A 19,220-nucleotide genomic window follows, 5' to 3' on the forward strand; every position below is an offset into this window, starting at 1 on the left:
AAACTGTCCTGGGACTCAGCTGGCATGGAGCCCCTCCAGCCACTGTCCCAGGTGGTCCACTCACCTGGCTAAGGGTTCCGTGATCCCATGCCTAGATCGGGAAAGTCTGCGTGGAAAACTGCCAGGAGTTCAGTGGCATCCAAGTGCAGTACAGGCTGCAGCCCTCCAGCGCCAACTGCAGCGCCCTGGGGATGGTCACCTCGGCGGAGGACACCTCGGGGACCCTGTTCGTGAATGACACGGAGGCCTTGCAGCGGCCCGAGTGTTCCCAGCTCCAGTACACAGTGGTGGCCGCCGAGAAGCCAACCCGCCAGCAAGCGCAGGCCCTGCTGCTCGTTACCGTGGAAGGGCAGTGTGAGTGCCCGGCTGCGGGAAGGGTCAGGGTGGATGGGGCGTGGCAGAGCCTCGGGCTATTCCTACAGAGGGGTGCTGTCCTATACCCCGTCACTGATCAGTGGGCTTTCTTGAGCCTCCTCTGTAAGACGAGAAGACAGCGCACAGCTGCACTGGAAGGGTGATGGGGGAGGCATGACACAGTTTAGTCCAGTGTGATAGCATTGTGGGTGGCCGCTGCTGCCCATTGCCTCTGTCAGCGGGTCCTACGTGTGCGCTTGTTTTAGGGCTGCCAGGTACGATATAGGACCCAGGTTGAGTGTGAATCTCAGGTAAACAACGAGCAATTTTTGTGGTGTAAGTACATCTCGTGCAGCCTTTGCAGTGAATTAGAAGACAAACTCCCCTATGTCCCTGTGATATTAGGGCCATATTTACACAAAGCAGGTATTCACTGTTCTCTGAAGTTCAAGTTTAACTGGGTGTCCTGCGTGTCCCTGGATGAGTCTGGCCACCTCCCATCCCCACTCCATACTCAGCCCCCTAGCTGCCCCTGCTGTGTGACTATGATGCCACCCCTCCCCCAGCAGCCCCCTCACTACCCTGCGCCCCCAGAGTTTAGTGACTGCCTCCCCTCTGGGCTCAACTCGGGACAGCTCCAGCCAGTGCTGCCTGCACCCATGGGTGCCCATGGCAGGCTGGCCCCCCATGACTGCTTTCTGCCACCCCTAGACATGCCTGAAGAGCCTGGCTGCCCCCTGTCCTGCGCGGTCAGCAAGAGGCAGCCCGAATGTGAGGAATGCGGTGGCCTGGGCTCTCTGACGGGCAGGTGCGAGTGGAGACAGGGAGATGGCAAAGGTAAGCCCTGGGCAGAGCCAGGCGGCGGGGAGCGTGATGGGGGCTGAGGGGGAGTAGGGTCTGTGCATGCGGGCCCTGCCAGCCTCTGTGACACCCCCCACCCCTGCCCATCTAGTCCTCCCCTGCGCTTGGTCCCTGCCGTGGCTCCTGATGCCAGGAGAGGGTGGTCACGAGCGCAGGGAACAGAGAACCTTCCAACTGTTTATCACCGATGGGATCACAGGTGCCTGAGACTGAGCTCGCTCTGGACTTGAGAAGGTCGGGGCCAAAGTTGAGATGTGTGTGTTTTCTTTTTACTTTATTCTAAAATTCTGAATTTCTGTATTGGTGCCTAAACCAGATGGTAATTAACATGTATATATCCATTTCTCTACCCATATACACATAAATACATGTGCAGTTGTGAATGTGAAATTGAAAGTGTTAGTCGCTCACTCGTGTCTGACTCTTTGGGACTCTGTGGACTGTAGCCCACCAGGCTCCTCTGTCCATGGAATTCTCTGACAAGAATACTGGAGTGGTAGCCATTTCCTTCTCCAGGGACTGTCCCAAGCCAGAGATCAAACTCAGGTCTCCAGCATTACAGGCAGACGCTTTACTATCTGAGCCACTATATTCACCCAATGCCTTCTCTTTTTTTTTAACTTTTTATGTTATATTGGAGCATAGTTGATGAACAATGTTGTGTCAGTTTCCAGTGTACAGCATAGTGATTCAGTTATACATATACGTGTATATATTCTTTTTCGAATTCTTTTTCCGTTGAGGTTTTTATAGCATATTGAGCAGAGTTATGTGCTATACAGTAGGTTCTTGTTGGTTATTTTAAATATAGTGTGTATACATGTGTATCCCAAACTCCCTGACTATCCCTTCTCCCCACTCTTCCCCCTATTCACCCAATGTTTTTAAACACATAGTTCACAGACACTTTTCGAAGATCTCTTGGTAATATTACTGTGCATCCAAGAAGTGGAGGAATTAAGGTAGACTACACTGTTGACATGTCATTTATGGTTGGCTTTACTTCATGAAAACACAAACCTTAAAATAATTCAAAATATCCAAAGTGGTCTTCAGAGAGGCTCTACCCAGGAGGTCCCAGCCCAGGGGACATGGACCCAAATAGGAGGGACCTGAGCAGCCTTGGGTGTGGACAGTAACTGGCTGCCAGCTGGGCCCACCAATCTGAGGGTCCCACCCACAGTGCAGCCTAGAGAGGGTCCCAGCCTCATCTGGTCTCTTCTGGCCTCTCTGATGTGAGCCTGGCACAGCTCTGGGACTGCCTGGCTCCTCTGGCCCCCACCATCCTGGCTGCCCTGTACCTCAGGGATGCCCTGCTGGTGGGGCTCTGTGTGTGGTTCTTCTCTGCTCAGATCTCAGTTTGCTCTTCCTTGCAGGGGATGGGGTGGGGTACAGGGTTGACCTGGAAGGCCCTGGGGTGTGACTCTCCTGGCTCTGCAGTCTGAACAGGGCAGCTGCTCCCTTGTGGTCATAACTGCCCACTCTGTGTTGTAGGGATAACCAGGAACTTCTCCACCTGCTCCCCCAGCATCAGGACCTGCCCCGATGGCCACTGTGACGCCGTGGAGAGCAGAGACCCCAACATCTGCCCCCAGGACTGCCTCCGTAAGCAGCCCGATGAGCCTGCACCGTGACTCTGAGCGAGCAGGAGCCTGAATGGGTGGGGGGAGTAACAAGCTAAAGGGGCTTGGACTCTCACCTGCATTTCAGCCAGACCAGCCAAGCTTCTGGGTTTTGCGTGCTGAGCCCTTTCCTAACATTTTTTTTAATAAAGGCGCTCCTCCCCCCAAATTAGAGCTTGCTGGCTTGACCCACACCCTTCCAGTGTTGCTCTAGCCAACTCATGGGGCACGACTCCCTGTCCCCCGTTTTGCTGACTGCCAGCTGCCCCCTCTGCCCCTTTTCTGCTTCTGAAAAGTAACCAAGTGTGGACCTTGACCTGGGCCCAGGGCAGCCTGTGGGTTCCTCCTCTCACCTGCTGCAGCCAGGGAGCTGGTTTGGGGGCTCATCATGCTGCAACTGGGGCTTCCCAGATGGCGCTAGTGGTAAAGAAACCCACCTGCCAATGTAGGAGATGTGCGGGTTTGATCTCTGGATTGGGAAGATCCCCTGAAGAAGGGCCTGGTGACCCACTCCAGTATTTTTGCCTGGAGAATCTCATGGACAGAGGAGCTTGGTGGGCTACAGTCCACAGTGTTGCAAAGAGTCGACCTGACTGAAGCGACTTAGCACACATGCATGCATGCTGAGGCTCTTGCCTGGGGTGACCTAGACTTCTGATCTCACTGTGCTCCCTGGGCGTGAGAGTGCTGACATCAGGTGGGGAGGGGCCTCTCATGATCCTGTCTGGTGGTCCTGGCTGGCCAGGTCCCCCTGGAGGCTGAGAGTGGGCTGCTGAGTGGGTGGTGTCTGTCCTCAGGGGGCGGCAGCATCATTGGTGGGCACGAACCTGGGGAGCGCCGGGGGATTAAAGCTGGCTTCGGTATCTGCAACTGCTTCCCTGAGAAGAAGAAGTGCTTCTGCGAGCCGGAGGATAGCCAAGGTGCATTGGGGGTGGGGGGGTGGGGGGGTGGGGGGCACAGCTGGCCGGGATCCCCACACCTCCCTGAGCCTCCAGGGAGCAAGGGAGAAGATTGCAGGAAGGAAGAGAAACCTAGGAGATCTTCCTCCTTCCCTGGGGTCTTGGTTCCCCCATGTGTGCAGACAAGGAGCTGGCTCAAGGCTACTAAGACTGCCTTGTGGCCCGAAGTTCCTTTTATTTTTTTTTTTGGCAAGGCTTATGGGATCTTAGGTGCCCAACCAGGGATTGAATCTTGGCCACAGCCGTGAAAGCTCCTTGTCCTAACTGCTGGACCACCAAAGAATTCCCTGGCCTCAAGTTCTATAATAAAGATTGGGCTGGAAAACTAGTTATTCCACCAAATAGCATCCTCAGACTCTGCCTGTGTAGAGCCTTTCCTGGGCCTGTGGCATTGGCCAGCTGGGTCCCCCCTCCCAGCACCCTCCAGGTGCTTCTTCTAGAACAGGGGGGCCCCACTGAACACATGGGGAGCTTTTCTGGCATTTGGGTGGTCATTGCATGGCCCAGATCCTGGGCCACTTGTCTTTCCTCTCCACTATATATTGAACATGAAGAAAATACAGAAGATATTAGGAATGCAGGAGAAGAACTTCTCCCACCCCCCGGGCCCCTGGGCCTCTGGCTTCAGTGCAACGTTCCAGGGTGGGGGAGGTGCAGGGGTGCACAACCTCTGGTGTGTGACCTCAGGCAGGATGTTTATAAATGCTCATTCCTTCCAGAAAAGGGCAATAATAGTCTCTTGTAGCAAAAACATACAGAACAGTACCTGCCATGGGTCAGGAGGGTTGGCAGGCAGCTCACAGTCGGTCACAGCAGCCACTTCTGGCTGTCACAGGTGTGGCTCTGTTGGGTATTGGGGGTCCCCCTTGTGGGGTGTCTACTCTCACAGCCCCTACTCGCCCGCAGACACCCTGCGTGATGACCTCTGCTGCACAGTGATCACGGCAGCTGTGGTCTTCTCCATCGTACCTGTGCTGCTGTCTGTGCTGCTGTCCACCTTCTGCATCCACCGCTACCGCAAGAATGCCCACAAGCCGCCCATTGCCTCGGCTGAGATGACCTTCCGTCGACCCGCCCAAGCTTTCCCGGTCAGCTACTCCTCATCTGGTGCCTGCCGGCCCTCTCTGGACTCCATGGAGAACCAGGTCTTAGTGGACACCTTCAAGATCCCGGTGAGGTTCTCCATGTGGCAGCAGGGCCAGGGAGGCAGCCCTTCCAGGTAGCCCTGTGGGTAGCCTCTGGTCTAGGGCAGCTGGGGAAGGAGGGGGGGACAGAAGGGGCAGGGCCCTTGGGGTTGTTGCATCCTTGCCTGCCAGGAGGACCTCGTGAGCTTCCAGCTGTCTTCTAACCTCCACCGAGCTGTCTTTCAGGGAGGGCAGAAGGCAGGGGTGGGGCAGAGAGCGTGAATCAGTGTGGAAAAGGATGGGTGCGGATTTAAATGACTGAGATCTGGGCCATTAGGCTCCAAGGAGAGGGCAGGCCATGCTGTACCCGCCTAAGATATCTCCTACGGAGGCCCCAAGTGCTGGAGGATGCAGCCTTGGGGGAGGCCCTGAGGAGGAGTGTGTGGGTTTTATTCTCAGAAGGTAGGACCACCCTAGGGCTGGAAGCTGATCTTCTGCCTTCATTTCCACGGGTCGCTCTGTTGGGGAGTCTGTTGGGTAGGAGCCCCATGATGAAACACTGTCCCCATCCAGGCGAGAGAGACTGGCAGGTGGGGGGCCTGGCCGCAGCCAGGAGGGGATTCTGCCTGTGGCTTGGAGAGTGGGGTTGCTGAGAGGCCTCTCAGGCACCATCAGGGGAGCCTGGCCCCAGGACTCTGTGACTGGCCTGCCAAGAGGGGAGAATCAGCCCAAGCCTCCTCCTCCATGGCATGGTCTGGGCCTGCAGTTAGTGTGGGAGGCTCAGACACCACCTCCTGCCCGGCCAGGCTGCTCCTCCGCCTGTCTGCCCTCCAGTGTTTTTGCTGAGGAGACTGAAATACTATGGGGACTGGGGGCTGGAGACCTCCCACCTGCTGAGTGTTTGGAACCAGCAAAGTCTGGAAGGAGGCCCCTGTGGCCACCACATCTGGGAATGGCCCTCGTGGCCCAGGGATGAGCCATTTGATTCCCTTATATGCCCTGGCGGTTTGTGCTGAGACACACAATGAGAGAGGTTCTTTTGTGGGGGGGCCACAGACCACTTTCAGCCTCTAGCCCAGAGTGCAGAGAAGCCAGAGCTGGGCCGCAGGCCCAGGACCACACTGACCAGCTCTGAGGTCTTAGACACATTATTCGACCCTTTGGCCTTAGTTCTGTCTTACATAAAGTGGGGAGGACACTTTGGGGTTTTAACACTTTTAAAGAGAAACAAATCAGAGATATCCCCTCTTAGCCCAGTCTTTGTGTGCAGTCAGCTGTTATCCAGTGCAGGGTGGACACCAGGGTGGTGGTGACTGTGTTGTCACCTTTGAGCCTGACTATGGATTCTTGGTAGAGGAGGAAATGGCAACCCACTCCAGTATTCTTGACTGGAGAATCTCATGGACAGAGGAGCCTGGCTACAGTCCATGGGAGTCAGACACGACTGCCTCTTTTGCAACTTAAAGAACAAACAACATGGGTTATTGGGGAAGCTGAGACACCAGGACACCTGGGGAGCTGGCTGGAAGGCGCCCCTGGCCGTGGTGCTTAGAGGAGCCTGCCTGTGCTCCCAGACGTAAGAACACAGGGTTCTGGTCCCTGGGTGGGGGGCAGTGGGTCACCAGTGTGTGTCTGTGGGTTAGGCGAGCCTGCCAGGCACATCATAAGCAGCCCATGGAGCCATGCCCACACCCAGCCACAGCAAGACTTGGGGACCTGGGCATCCAGTGCTGACGGGAAGGCAGGTTCCAGACAGGCTTCAGCATCCCCAGAGTTCAGGTCTTCGAGCCAGTCTTGGAGACCCCACCCCAGAGGGGTCTTCAGTGGGCATGGTGTGTTGGGAAGGCCGGTGTGTGCAAGTTCTGGCCAGTGGCTGGGCTGTGGGAGGAGCAGACTCTTCCACACATTGTCAGGGAGGGATGGGGGGGTACCTGAGGGGCACAGTGGTAACTTTCTAGAGGCTGCCACACCAGGAAGGTGTTCTTGACACCCCCTCCTGTAGCTGGGAGTGCAGGGCTGATAGGCAACTGGGGCCACAGCTGCCACTTGAGTTCTCTTGGAAGTCCTGGAGCCTGGGCCACTGTCAGTGCCTGGTGTCCAAAACAGAGGTGGTGCCATGAGGCTTGGGCCTGAGTCCCAGGGAAGAGGCTGTGGTCCCCCTGTGAGCACCTGTGGGTGCTGAGTAAACCCTGACTCCCTCACTGGAGATACCAGGCCCTGGGCCTGAGGTGGCCCAGGGCATCTACAGTAGATGGAGGCCAGTGAGGGTATGAGCATACGGAGTCCAGCCAGACTGTGGCAACACCTGCCTTCCTGTGGGGGGACGCATCTTGTCATGGCACCTCAGGGCCTGACTGTGGGGTCTTGCCCTTGGACATGGTGACTGTCACCTGTCACTTCAGGTGACAGTCGGCCGTCTGCACACGGAGCTTGTCCGCCGGCTCTTGCCTTCTTCCTTTCTTCTTACCTTCGCCATCTCTCTTCCCTCTCTTTTTCCTTCAAACCCAATGTAGGAGGATCCCAAGTGGGAATTCCCACGGAAGAACTTGGTGCTTGGACAAACTCTGGGAGAAGGTGAATTTGGAAAAGTGGTCAAGGCCACAGCCTTTCGGCTGAAAGGCAAAGCAGGGTACACGACTGTGGCTGTGAAGATGCTGAAAGGTACGTGCCCAGGCAGTACACAGGGGGCTCTGCCACTCACACCTGCGGGGGCCCCAGTGGGTGGATGAAGCCCTTATGACAGCCAGGACTCTGGCAATCAGCCTGCTGCCTCCTGAAGAACCAATACGCCTCCCCTGCTCTTCTTGAGTGGCTGCAGTCTAGGGACCTCCACCATGGATGATGTGGGCTGGTGTAGTCCCTGGAGAAGCAGGGTAAGACATTCCTCCCTTGAAAGCTTTCAGAGCCATGTTGCTTGTGTATCAGTGTTGGGTAAAGATCCGAGTTTAAATTAAAAGCCCTTAAGTTCAAAACCGACAGCTCTCCCCACCTCAGTCTGCCCCATTAATTTCTTTCGCCAAGCGTCCACTGAGGTCCTGGTGAAGAGACCACCTGTAAGGACTGGCCCCTGTCCCCCAGGTCCCTGCCTTTCCCAGTCCCCATCCCCCCCAGCCCTTAGTGGGCCAGCACTGCCCCAGTCTTAGCACATGCTGGGTATCCTCACTGCTGCTTCTCAGCAGGGACTGGGTAGACAGTCCTCTGCCATGGCTGAGTTCTGCCTCAGCTTGACCAACTGAGGGCCCAGTGGCCATGTGATGGGCACATTTTAGGTTGATGCACTCTGATGTTCAGCAGTCGGGGAGCCATGCAGTGCCGGGTACTTTTGTGTACTTACCCAGGCCCTCAGACTAGGGTTGCCCCTTGTCTATGAGACCCCAGGCCCTAAGAGGGCACAGTGAGACTGGCCCTGGGTCACTCATGTGTGGTCCAAAGGGTTCCAATGCCCCATCTTGCAGCTGTCTTCTCATTTCCAGACAAGTCTACAGCCAGAGGCAGTGGCACAACTGGGCAGTGGGATGTGGGGCCATGACCCAGGAGGACAGTTGGCCAGGAGACCTCCACACCCAAGCTCCTGAGCACAACTATCTCTGCCCTTGGAAAACACACACTCAGCATGGCAAGACGACTTCCGTGAAGTCTCATGGCCTTCACCTTTCTCCAGGGCCTCACCCCCCTTTGCCAAGTGCTTGGTTGGCAGGTGTTTGGGGACACCAGGGAGTCCCTTTACCTCCCCAGAAGGGTTAACGAAGGGTTAACGCCACTGTCTTTGAGAGATGGTGATTGCAGGGAAATAATGCCATTTGCATGCATAGCCCAGCCCAGAAGGCTTTCCGTGGAAAGACTCTGCTCACTTGGAAGTGCGCTCCTCTGGTTCTTACTCCCTGTAGGCAATTGAGGCCGCTGTTGACCCTCCCATGGGCTGAGAGTAGCTCCAAGCAGTGAGGTCCTGGCAGGCCTCAGTCTGAACCTGAGTAGGATGTCTGGGAAGGAGACAAGTCTGTGTAGACCCCTTGTTTGCGCCTGTGACCCAGCACGGTGGTAGCAGGGACTTTGTGACCTGCTTTGTTTCTGTGCATTTCAGAGAATGCCTCCCCAAGCGAGCTGAGGGACCTGCTATCAGAGTTCAACCTCCTGAAGCAGCTCAACCACCCACAAGTCATCAAGCTGTACGGGGCCTGCAGCCAGGATGGTAAGACCAGCCGGGGACTAGCAGCTGCTGGGCACAAGCCAGGGGCTCTGGGCTGCTCCATTCTGCATTCTCCCTCATCCCCATCCTTTTCTTCTCTGGCACCTGTCCTCTCTCTTCCTGGAAGCATGGTTTCTCTGGCCCTTGCCTGAAACTTGTGTGTCAGTGGACCATGAGGGCTGCCACAGGAGTGTTCCCTGGGGTCTCTGGCGACATCCTGGTTGTCAGCACCCTGCCCCAGGCCGAGCCCTTAAGACAGGGAAGTCCAGAGATGAGCAGTGTCTCCTGGGCACCTACTAGATATGCCATAACCTCCAGGTGATCTCAACCCCACCCCAGCCTGGGGTGGCAAAGGCAATGGCAGATCGTTTTTCACATAAGAGCATTTTGCTCTATTGGTGTTCCAAAACTGCTTTGCCACCCTGGGGGCCTCCCACTTTGTGTGTGTGTGTGTGTGTGTGTGTCCCTGGGGGCCTCCCACTTTGTGTGTGTGTGTGTGTGTGTGTGTGTGTGTGTGTGTGTGTGTGTGCGTGTGGGTGCATGTGTATTTGGGGTGTGAGGGAGATGGGAGGCCGACAGAGAGAGAGCAGCAGGGGCACCAGTAGCACTCAGGGCCGGGCCTCGGGGAGGACTGTGGCCTGAGAGCAGGCAGGGCAGGGAGAGGGTGGCCAGGGGCAGTCCAGAACCTCTGCCTCCATCAGCTGTCCCCAGGCCATACTGTGGCAAGACCAGGGGTACAGAAAGTTCCTGACATCCGAGCAGCAGTGGTTATCTCCCAGGGCAGCTTCAAATGGAGTGACTGCTTGCCCTGGACACCCAGGAAAGAGGTTGTGGTCAACTGTCCAGGCAGCTGGCTTTGGAATCCAAAGCCCCTGCAAGATGCAGGAGCTTCCCAAGTGGCACTAGTGATAAAGAACCTGCCTGCCAATGCAGGAGATGTAAAAGACTTGGGTTCAATCCCTGAGTCAGGAAGATCCCTTGGAGGGGGACATGACAACCTACTCCACTCTTCTTGCCTGGAAAATCCCATGGACAGAGGAGCTTGGCAGGCTACAGTCTATAGGGTCACAAAGAGTCAGACATGACTGAAGTAACATAGCGCTGCAAGGTGGAGAGCAGAGTGATGTGAGAGTGAGCTGAGGCTTGAGTCCTCAGGATGCTGGAAGTGATTGCCCCGTGCTGGCCCAACTTCTGCCTGCCCAGGGTCACCTAAGCAGCCAGCCCACGTACCTACTGCTCTGCCCCTAGGGCCACTGCTCCTCATCTTGGAGTATGCCAAGTACGGCTCCCTGCGGGGCTTCCTCCGAGAGAGCCGCAAGGCGGGACCTGGCTACGTGGGCAGCGGGGGCAGCCGCAACTCCAGTTACCTGGACAACCTGGAGGAGCAGGCCCTGACCATGGGCGACCTTGTCTCCTTTGCCTGGGAGATCTCACGAGGGATGCAGTACCTGGCTGAGATGAAGGTGCGTGCCGCCCCAGCCCCGCGCCCCCTCCGCCAGCGATTGGCCCGGGGTTCAGGGGTCCCTGCTGTTGTCTTTTCCACAGCTTGTCCATCGGGACTTGGCAGCCAGAAACGTCCTGGTAGCCGAGGGCCACAGGATGAAAATCTCAGATTTTGGTCTGTCCCGAGATGTTTATGAAGAGGATTCCTACGTGAAGAGGAGCGAGGTACCAGGCTCTGGGGTGTGATGGCCTGAGGGCAGAGGGCATGGTCAGGGAGCCCACAGGGTGGGGACAGATTTTGATCTGAGGAAGATAAAGCGGGTTTTTAGAGTGCAAACTTCCAGTCCTCATCCCCGAACTCTTTCCTAGTCCTGGGTCCCCAGAGACCCAGAGCAGGACTCAGTCTTGAGCCTGTTCCTTCTCTTCCTCACAGCCACACGTGCTGTTTTGGAGCTCCCTGCTGGGAGTGGGGTTCCTGCAGCTTCTCTCACTTTTCATCACTATCACTTCTAAAGGTCACCCACCACTGCAGAAATAACAATCTTCTTGTCTGCAGTTGCTCCTCTCACTGCTGCAGAGTGAAGGTCACTGTTTTACTTTCTGTGTAACTTTAGTCCTTTGCTTGGGGAAAAGAAATGAATTAAACTCAAGCTTGCTAGTCATTCTTTACAGAAAGGATTGAACCACTTTACAGCAGGGTATGCTCCTGGTCCAAGGGCCTAGGAACGGCTGACTAAGTGAGTTTGGAAGGCAATCAGGAGGATCCTGGAGACAAAGTCCAGAGTTGCAGTGTAGAGATTTGGGAAGCTTTTTCCAAGTCACTAAAACAGGTGGTTCGGGGACCTTCTTGGGAAACCTGGTTCCCTGGTATGGTCCCCTTCCCTGTGACATTGGTCTTGACTTTCTTGGTGCTGCTATCCTCCCAATCCCTTTCTAGTAGCCTCCCTGTGACAGACTAGACAGGGAAGATCACAGGCCCCCTCAAGACACACAGCTAAGCTGGCATTCAGAACAGATGCTGCTCAAAAAGAAAAACACAGAAAGCCACGACATACACTTCAGCTTTGCTCTGAGGGGCGAGTGAAGCCCAGGTGCTCCTGGGGCTGTGAGGATGACATTTGATTTCTTGTGGGGTTTCTGTTGTGACAGCACGTCTTAGAAGTGCTGAAGGGGAAGTGGAGAGGGGTGCTCCCTACCCCGTGGAGGGGGCTGGATGGAACTTCCTGTTGATGCACTGGTCCTCAGGAAGGCCCTGTGTCACCCAGCAAGGAAGCACAAGGTGCCCAAGCTCGGCCCCTGAGAGCACAGCCTGCAGGTTGCATTGTTAGAAACACACACCCTCGAAGCAGTCACACTTCATGTAGGGTATGAATCCTAAATAGTACTTTAAAAAAAAAAAGGAGTACAATAAATGCATTAAAATCCAAAGCAAATGCCTTTTTTTAAATTGGTTGTGCCTTGATGCTGACCTGTTTGTTGTTGTTTAATCGATCAGTCGTGTCTGACTCTTTGCGACCCATGGACTGTAGCCCAGCAGGATCCTCTGTCTATGGAATTCCCCAGGCAAGAATACTGGAGTGGGTTGCCATTTCCTCCTCCAGGGTATCTTCCTGACTCATGGATCAAACCCGCATCTCCTGCACTGCAGGTGGATTCTTTACCACTGAGCCACCAGGAAAGCCTGCTGATCTATTTGTACCAAAAAGCTATTTCTTAAGTTGCATTAGAAAGGATTTGTTAGGTTGAACTCCAGCCTCTCCATGGTGGAGGACAGTCTTTCAGAGGATGCTAAAAGGGCCCTGGGATAAAATAAGAGGGAAAAATCAGACTCAAGACACTCACATTGATTTCTTCGCTCAGAGCTTCTTAGAAAGGCCTTTAGTGTGTTCGTTTGTGTCAGAAATTCCCAAGATGGAAACACTGGATGTTGGCTTCCCAGACCCCTTCACCCTCAGAAATCAGGGGAGATCTTGATGGAAGTGCTTCCAGCCTACCCACTGGGCAGCACCCAGGGTGCGGTGCCCCTGATCTCCCGAGAAGTGACCACAGTGGGGCCTGGCTTGCACTTAGCATCAATTCCTTGCGATGTGGTGCATGACCAGCACACCTTGTATAGCTGTGGGCAGGCCGACTGACTCCCTCACGGGTCTCAGCCAAGCCTAGGAAGGCGGGGCTAGGACTCCAGCACCTGTGAGGCTGGGCTGCTGGCCTCTACCCAGGAACACACTGGAGTCATTACTCAGTGTTCCCTAAGAGCTGAAAGAGCCTGAGATGTGTCCCCCACACACACCAGTTCCTAGGATCTCAGAGCAACGTTAATGCCTTTCTTTCACTCCTTCCTTAGGGTCGGATCCCAGTCAAGTGGATGGCCATTGAGTCCCTCTTTGATCATATCTACACCACCCAGAGTGATGTGTGAGTCTGGGTGTTGCCTTCCTGGGGTGGAGGTTACATGTATGCACCTGTCTGGGCAGCTCCGCTGGGGAACAGAGTTGCCCTGAGTCCCTGTCAGCCCATTCCAGCCGTCCAGAGTGACCTCCCCAAACTGGGGGGCTGCGGATGGGGGAGCTTTGTGTACTCACACAGCAAATGGCAAAGGCCCAGGCAGTAGTTCTGAGTGCCACGGTGGAATGCATGAGGATGTGAGCCATAGCTGCAGCCCCCCTTACCTCCCCCACCTCCCCTGCCCTCTCTTTGGACATCTCAGTGACACACAGTCCCAGCTGAACAGTTCCCTCTCTGTGAGCCTGAGTGTGAGCGGGCTTCAAGCAGGTCCCTGGAGACTGGTCCCCACCCAGAGACAGGTTTAGGGTGGAGTGACCTTGAATGGGTTTCCGGTACCCAAACTGCTCCAAGACCAAAACTCAGTCTTCCAAGTCCAACTGCATTCTCAATTGTTTTCAAAACCACAACAGACTTGTTTCCAAATGTTCTGCTGTAAACAGCCTTGCATGTTTTAAATAAGGTAGGCTGTGAAAAGGCAATTCTTAAACAGTTTTAACAGCTGTGTTCTGATTACCAAGTTGACTGTAAAACAACTGGAAATGCAGGGGAAAGCATAATGAAGAGACTAAAAGTCAATGGGGCCCCACCATCCCTAAATAACTACGGCCAGCACTCACAGGCCTTGCCTAGAGTTGTCCGTGGCATGCAGGCATTCTTTATTACTGTAAACGGGCTTGTGTGATAATGCTGTTTTGTGATGATTTTGTCCCCACTTGACAGTAAATTTTCCCTCACAGTTGATATTTTCCCATTGGAGTGTTTTTTCCTTTTAACATCTTATGAAAATTTCCAGGCACACAGAAAAGGTGAAGGGGTTTTGCAGAGTGCCCTGGTGCCCTGTGGCCTCAGTTCGACCTGCTTTTCACTGTGCTCATTTGCATTCCCTGTGCCGTCTCTGATGCTACAGAGCTCCACCTCAGGGGTCAGCCACCTGCCCTTTTTGGATATGGGGGCTGAGCTTGGGCAGCAGCTTGCCAGGGGGTTGGGGCAGGGCAGGCAGACACCTGGTCCCGCCTCCATTCCACTTCCATCTGTCTGGTCAGCCTAGGCTGAAACTGTGGGCACTTGGACCACTCTCTGTACAGGGAACTCGGGTCCTGTTGCTGCTCAGGGGGAGGATATCTGGGGCGCTGAGGATGCCACAGACTCAGTGCAGTCGCTCATTGGCCCTCTGGTTCTGCAGGTGGTCCTTTGGTGTCCTGCTGTGGGAGATTGTGACCCTGGGCGGCAACCCCTACCCTGGGATTCCTCCAGAGCGGCTCTTCAACCTTCTGAAGACAGGCTATCGGATGGAGAGGCCAGACAACTGCAGCGAGGAGATGTGAGCATGCTTTCTCTGGTCCAGCCTCCCCAGACACTGACACTCCAGGTTTTGGAGGGGTGGGGTCATGCACACTCATCCTTTCCCACTGCTGGGCAGCCCTGGGTGCCAGCCCCAGGCGAGCTGGGCAGCTGGAAGCGACGGGCTAAGACAAAGGCACAGATGACAGAGAACCACCCTTGGGCATGATGGCAGATGCTGGGGACCCAGATTCCACTGGGGGCTGGGTGGGCCTCCTGGGGGGACTTACAAGCTGAGGGGGAGCAGGACCCCAGGAGAGGTGGTGGAAGGATGAGGGAGCAGCTTCAATCTAAGGCTAGAGACCTGTCCCAGGATGCTTGGGGAGGGGCAGGTAATTCAGAATGGCCCCAGGGGTACATACAGGGGAGCGCCCAAGTGGAGACACCAAGGCAGGCAAAGAGCAGGCAGATGGCACCTGGACTTCAGCTCGAGGGCACCAGAATCTTCTCATCAAATGGTGGTTCCATCAGATGATCCTTGGAGAACAGGTTGAGAACACATGAGAGGGGGGTCGTCCATAGTTAGACACACACTGGTCCATTCATTCTACAAAGTCTGTCATGCACCTGCCATGTGCCTGGCTCAGGGCTGTGGGAGTGCAAGGGTGAGTAGGTGCTGCCTCCCTGAGCACCCTAGACTGGCAGGCACAGGCCGAGCACTCACCCACAAGGTGGCCCCTGCAGCCCTGCCAGAGCCCCAGGGGAGGGAGGGAGGGAGGTGCAAGACAGAGTGTGCTTGGCAGGTTTTTGTGTTCATACACAGTTCATCCTTCATAAGAGTTTTAAGGACTGGCATTTCTGCTTTAGCTGCCATAACAAGCATGGCTGGACCACAGCGCCAGACACTGTGAGCCCCTGCTGACCCATCATACCCTGGCCCAACTCAGAGAAGGATGTCAGTGACACAGGAACAGCTTTGGGATTTTGGACCAGAGCCTCTGGGGCCCAGGTGCACTGTACTGGGTGTGGTGGTTGTGACTGGGCAATCCTTGCTGGATTGTCACCACCCACCTGTTTGTCTCACCAGGTACAGTCTAATGCTGCAGTGCTGGAAGCGGGAACCAGACAAGAGGCCAGTGTTTGCCGACATCAGCAAAGACCTAGATATGATGGTTAAGAGCAGAGTGAGTACCCGGAGCCAATCCCTGGTGCCACTTCCCTCACCCCAGTTCATGGAATTCCCAATACAAAGGCAGAGTGTGGCTGTGCAGAGTGAGATGGTCATGTCGTCTCCTGGTAGGGGGCAGGGCAGATTGGGGGCGGGGGGGGGTGGGCACGAACCTTTATCCTTAATCCAGGCCTCTTGGACTTCTTGAAATTAGGGAGAAACCAGGATTTTTACCTTGACACTTAGGAAGAGCCCTCCACAGACAGGGATGGGAAGAAGATATGCCAAAGCCAAACAAAATTATTTTCAATAATGGAACTTGAGGAAGTAAAGTTGGAATGAATGTGTCCTAAATTCAGATTCTATGAAGGGTCCGGCTAGGGGTGGGAAGTGAAGGGAGCAGTGGAAACTGTGACAAATAGTAGCCTCCCAGCTGGCTCTGAAGGACCTCTTACCATAGACAATGTAACCTGTAGGAATAAGAGTGCCAGCATGCCAGGGCTTTTTAAGGGATGTTTATGTTTCCCAGTTTTTATAGCAATTTCCAAAAGCTCAGTGTGGGCCAAACAACATATCTGTGTGCCTCCAGTTTACAACTCTAGGTGATAGAGGAAATCAACACAGTTTTCACTAATATTGATTGGGCAATGGGCTGCCTCCTGTATTCTGCCTTAGATGCTGGGGATGCAAGTAAAGAAAATAGACACAGACCTTGCTTGCCCTCTGGTGGTTTCATCCTTAAATTGACACAGTTACTGAAAGTTGTCATTTCTCCAAACATGGAAGGCAAGATGCATGGACTGGGCCCCTTGGAATAAAACCCAACCTTGGTGTATCGTTTGGGCACATCCTATGATTTGCCCTAAACAGAGGTAATAGCTGATGCCTACAGACAGCTTTCCTAGAACAGTGCTGAGAACCAGCCAGAAACACACTGGAAGCATTCTTGACACCTTTAACCAGGGCAGTGGAAGTAGCCGGTCCTCACAAATCATCCTGCTTGGGAGCTGAAGCCTCTAGCAGCATCTTATGCAAAACCCACACCGATGACTCAGATTTCTTGGTCCTGACTTGATATTGGAGATGGCAGGAGTGCCTGGAGGGAAGCCAGAAAGTGTGGAGCAGATGGGGAATGTGTCTTGGCCTTCCCACATGAGTCACGGGACTGCAATCCCAGAGCCTCAGGTTTTATAAACAGGCCTGTTCTCCAGTGCTGGGCCTGGTGCCCCTAGCGCTGCAGAGAGAGGACCAGAACAATGAGGGAACACATTTCTGCCTCCAAGAGGTGATTTTCTGTGATGAGGACCAGAGGCTGGGGGAACTCATGCTGACAGACCTGGCCAGGGGCTCAGATCTGGCGAGAGGTTGATAGGTGTGGGGTGGGACTCGGCTGGGGCTTCTGCTATCAGGCAGGGCGGGGGTGGGGAGGGGTGGGCATGTCCAGCAATGGCCTGCTCCAGGAGTGACCAGCTCTCTCTCCCTTCTAGGACTACTTGGACCTGGCCGTGTCCACCCCATCCAACTCACTGTTGTATGATGATGGCCTGTCAGAGGAGGAGACACCCCTGGGGGACTGTAATAATGTTCCCCTCCCTCGCACCCTCCCCTCCACGTGGATTGAAAACAAACTCTATGGTAGAATTTCACATGCATTTACTAGATTCTAGCCACGTTGTTCCTGCTCTCTGCACTGTCCTTACTCTCTGTAATGCTTTTTAAGAGTGTTTCTGGTTTGAATGAAACCAAAGTCTGCTCTGAACCTTTTTGTTTGTAAATGTCTGACTTTGCATCCATTTACATTCAAGCATTTTTTTTAAAACTATGTTTTTTTTAAAGGATGTGAAAATATGTGTGATGATCACATTGCCCAGCAGCTTAAGATGATAGAGGAGAGGGCGGGGCAGAACTCTCAGGGGATATTGAGAAATGATGACTCGGTCATTTCCCGGGTGGGGATTTAGTCATAGTACTTCTAATTTAACTACTGGGGTACATTTTCCTGACCTGGGGAGGCATTTAATCTAGAAAGGCAGAACCAGAACTACCCTGCCTGCACTGAGAACACAGCCAGCAGCCCCCCAGGCTCTGGGTGAGTGGAGGGGGGCGGCTTGGAGGCCACCCGGTGCTGGGGACCACCATCGGTGGGAGGGACACACACAGAGTACTGTTTTCACATCCTTTGTATCACACACTGTCATGACAGTTGTCACTTATGAAGTCAGTGCTAAAAGCTGGAGCAAAATGCTTTTTGAAAGAACGTAGTCTGTGGTGCTGTGGTCTTGCAATGGACAGTAAATATGGTTCTTGCCAAAACTCCTTCTTCTGTCTTTAATACTTGAAATTTTTTTCCTGTTTCCTAACTTCATCATGGAGTGTTTTGAACTCTTGGAGTCTCAAGCCTTTTTCAGCCGAGGTTGTTCCTTTCGCATGCCTCCTGGGTCATTGATTCCTTGCTGGCTAGTGTTCCTTGCCATTTGTCCCGTCAACGCTGTGGGACTGGGCTGCGTGCACCCTTGATTTGGAAAGATCCCCTCCTCCGTAGTAGGCTGGGATGGAAGACAAGTAGGCTCCTTTACGTTAGAGCACTGTATATCCAGGCAGTACAACAAGGTGCTGTTGCATTATGCTGCCTTACAGAAAGAGTTAAACAGGTCACCAGAGATTGATCAGATTTGAGAGTCTGAAGCTTATAAAAGTCAAAATTGGTAGTTTCTGGTAAGCTACAGTTACCAAGAGAACATGTGATGTTCCCCCCTTCTCCCAAACATGTTTTGGAAACCTGGAGCATGAAACCCTGCAGGCAGTTGGCCCAGAAACCAGAAGTTTGGTTTGAACCTCAAAGGGAGTTTTGCCAAGGCCTTACTGTCTGGACATGAAGTTTGGGTTCTTCAGCACAGAACAAATGATCTGTTTTCATTTTTAGGCATGTCAGACCCAAACTGGCCTGAAGAGAGTCCTGTACCACCCACAAGAGCCGCTGGCACCAACACTGGGTGTCCGAGATATGCAAATGATAGTGTATATGCTAACTGGATGGTTTCACCCTCGGCGGCACAATTAATGGACGCGTTTGATAGTTAACATTTCTTTGTGAAAAGTAATGGACTTTGGAGGGGAAGAAACATGCTGAGAACAGATCTGCCGGCCCCTATTTGCACATTTCACACTGGCTGGCGGTCTTGCCACCCAGCAGATGTAGCACACTGGACGGTGTAGGTGTTCCTTCTTCAGCCCTCCGCAGCACCCAACCGGTGCATCCGTGAGCACCACGCACTCCGCGCTCACACGTATCGGTCCCTCACTCACTACCTGAACTGTTTGACTTTTTTCTGGTTGCCTCCAAACAAGGTCACATGATTTAAACATGTCCTTGTTCAAAACAAGAGCCCGGCCAGGCTGCATAGGGATGTCAAAGCCCGACCAAGGCTGGAGGGGAAGAGGGGACTTCTGGACAGGCCTCGCCGCAACCTTCAATATCCTGTTTTGTTTCTTTTTAAATCATGTAACCTCTTCTTAGGAAGACATTTGATTCTTATTATGATTAAAATGATCCTTAGGTTTAGCACAATGGAGAGACGTGATGCCACATTTGGTATGTAGGTAGGTGGTGTGAGGGGAGGGGGCTTCTAGGATACATCTGTCCACCTGGCTGAGAGATCACACCCCTGTGATGAGAAGTGTATGGAGGAGGGGGCCTTGGAGTGGAGTGGACTCATA

The 19,220-nt window shown here is 54.0% G+C and overlaps 1 protein-coding gene across 1 annotated transcript in view; it reads left to right on the plus strand.

Annotated features, from left to right (window-relative positions):
• The window catches only part of LOC122691266 (proto-oncogene tyrosine-protein kinase receptor Ret-like), a 49,885-nt gene extending 32,623 nt beyond the window's left edge, over positions 1-17,262 (plus strand). Inside the window, exons 7-19 of the mRNA XM_043897919.1 lie at positions 96-354; positions 1,066-1,191; positions 2,710-2,820; positions 3,635-3,757; positions 4,703-4,968; positions 7,434-7,581; positions 9,002-9,109; positions 10,355-10,569; positions 10,652-10,774; positions 12,894-12,964; positions 14,238-14,375; positions 15,423-15,519; positions 16,991-17,262. Of these exons, the coding sequence (XP_043753854.1) occupies positions 96-354; positions 1,066-1,191; positions 2,710-2,820; positions 3,635-3,757; positions 4,703-4,968; positions 7,434-7,581; positions 9,002-9,109; positions 10,355-10,569; positions 10,652-10,774; positions 12,894-12,964; positions 14,238-14,375; positions 15,423-15,519; positions 16,991-17,170 (1,965 nt within the window). The 3' untranslated portion in view covers positions 17,171-17,262. The remainder of the gene's footprint in view (positions 1-95; positions 355-1,065; positions 1,192-2,709; positions 2,821-3,634; positions 3,758-4,702; positions 4,969-7,433; positions 7,582-9,001; positions 9,110-10,354; positions 10,570-10,651; positions 10,775-12,893; positions 12,965-14,237; positions 14,376-15,422; positions 15,520-16,990) is intronic.
• Positions 17,263-19,220: the final 1,958 nt, after the last annotated feature.

Source organism: Cervus elaphus, unplaced genomic scaffold (genome assembly GCF_910594005.1).
Source record: "Cervus elaphus unplaced genomic scaffold, mCerEla1.1, whole genome shotgun sequence".
NCBI classification, from domain to species: Eukaryota; Metazoa; Chordata; class Mammalia; order Artiodactyla; family Cervidae; genus Cervus; species Cervus elaphus.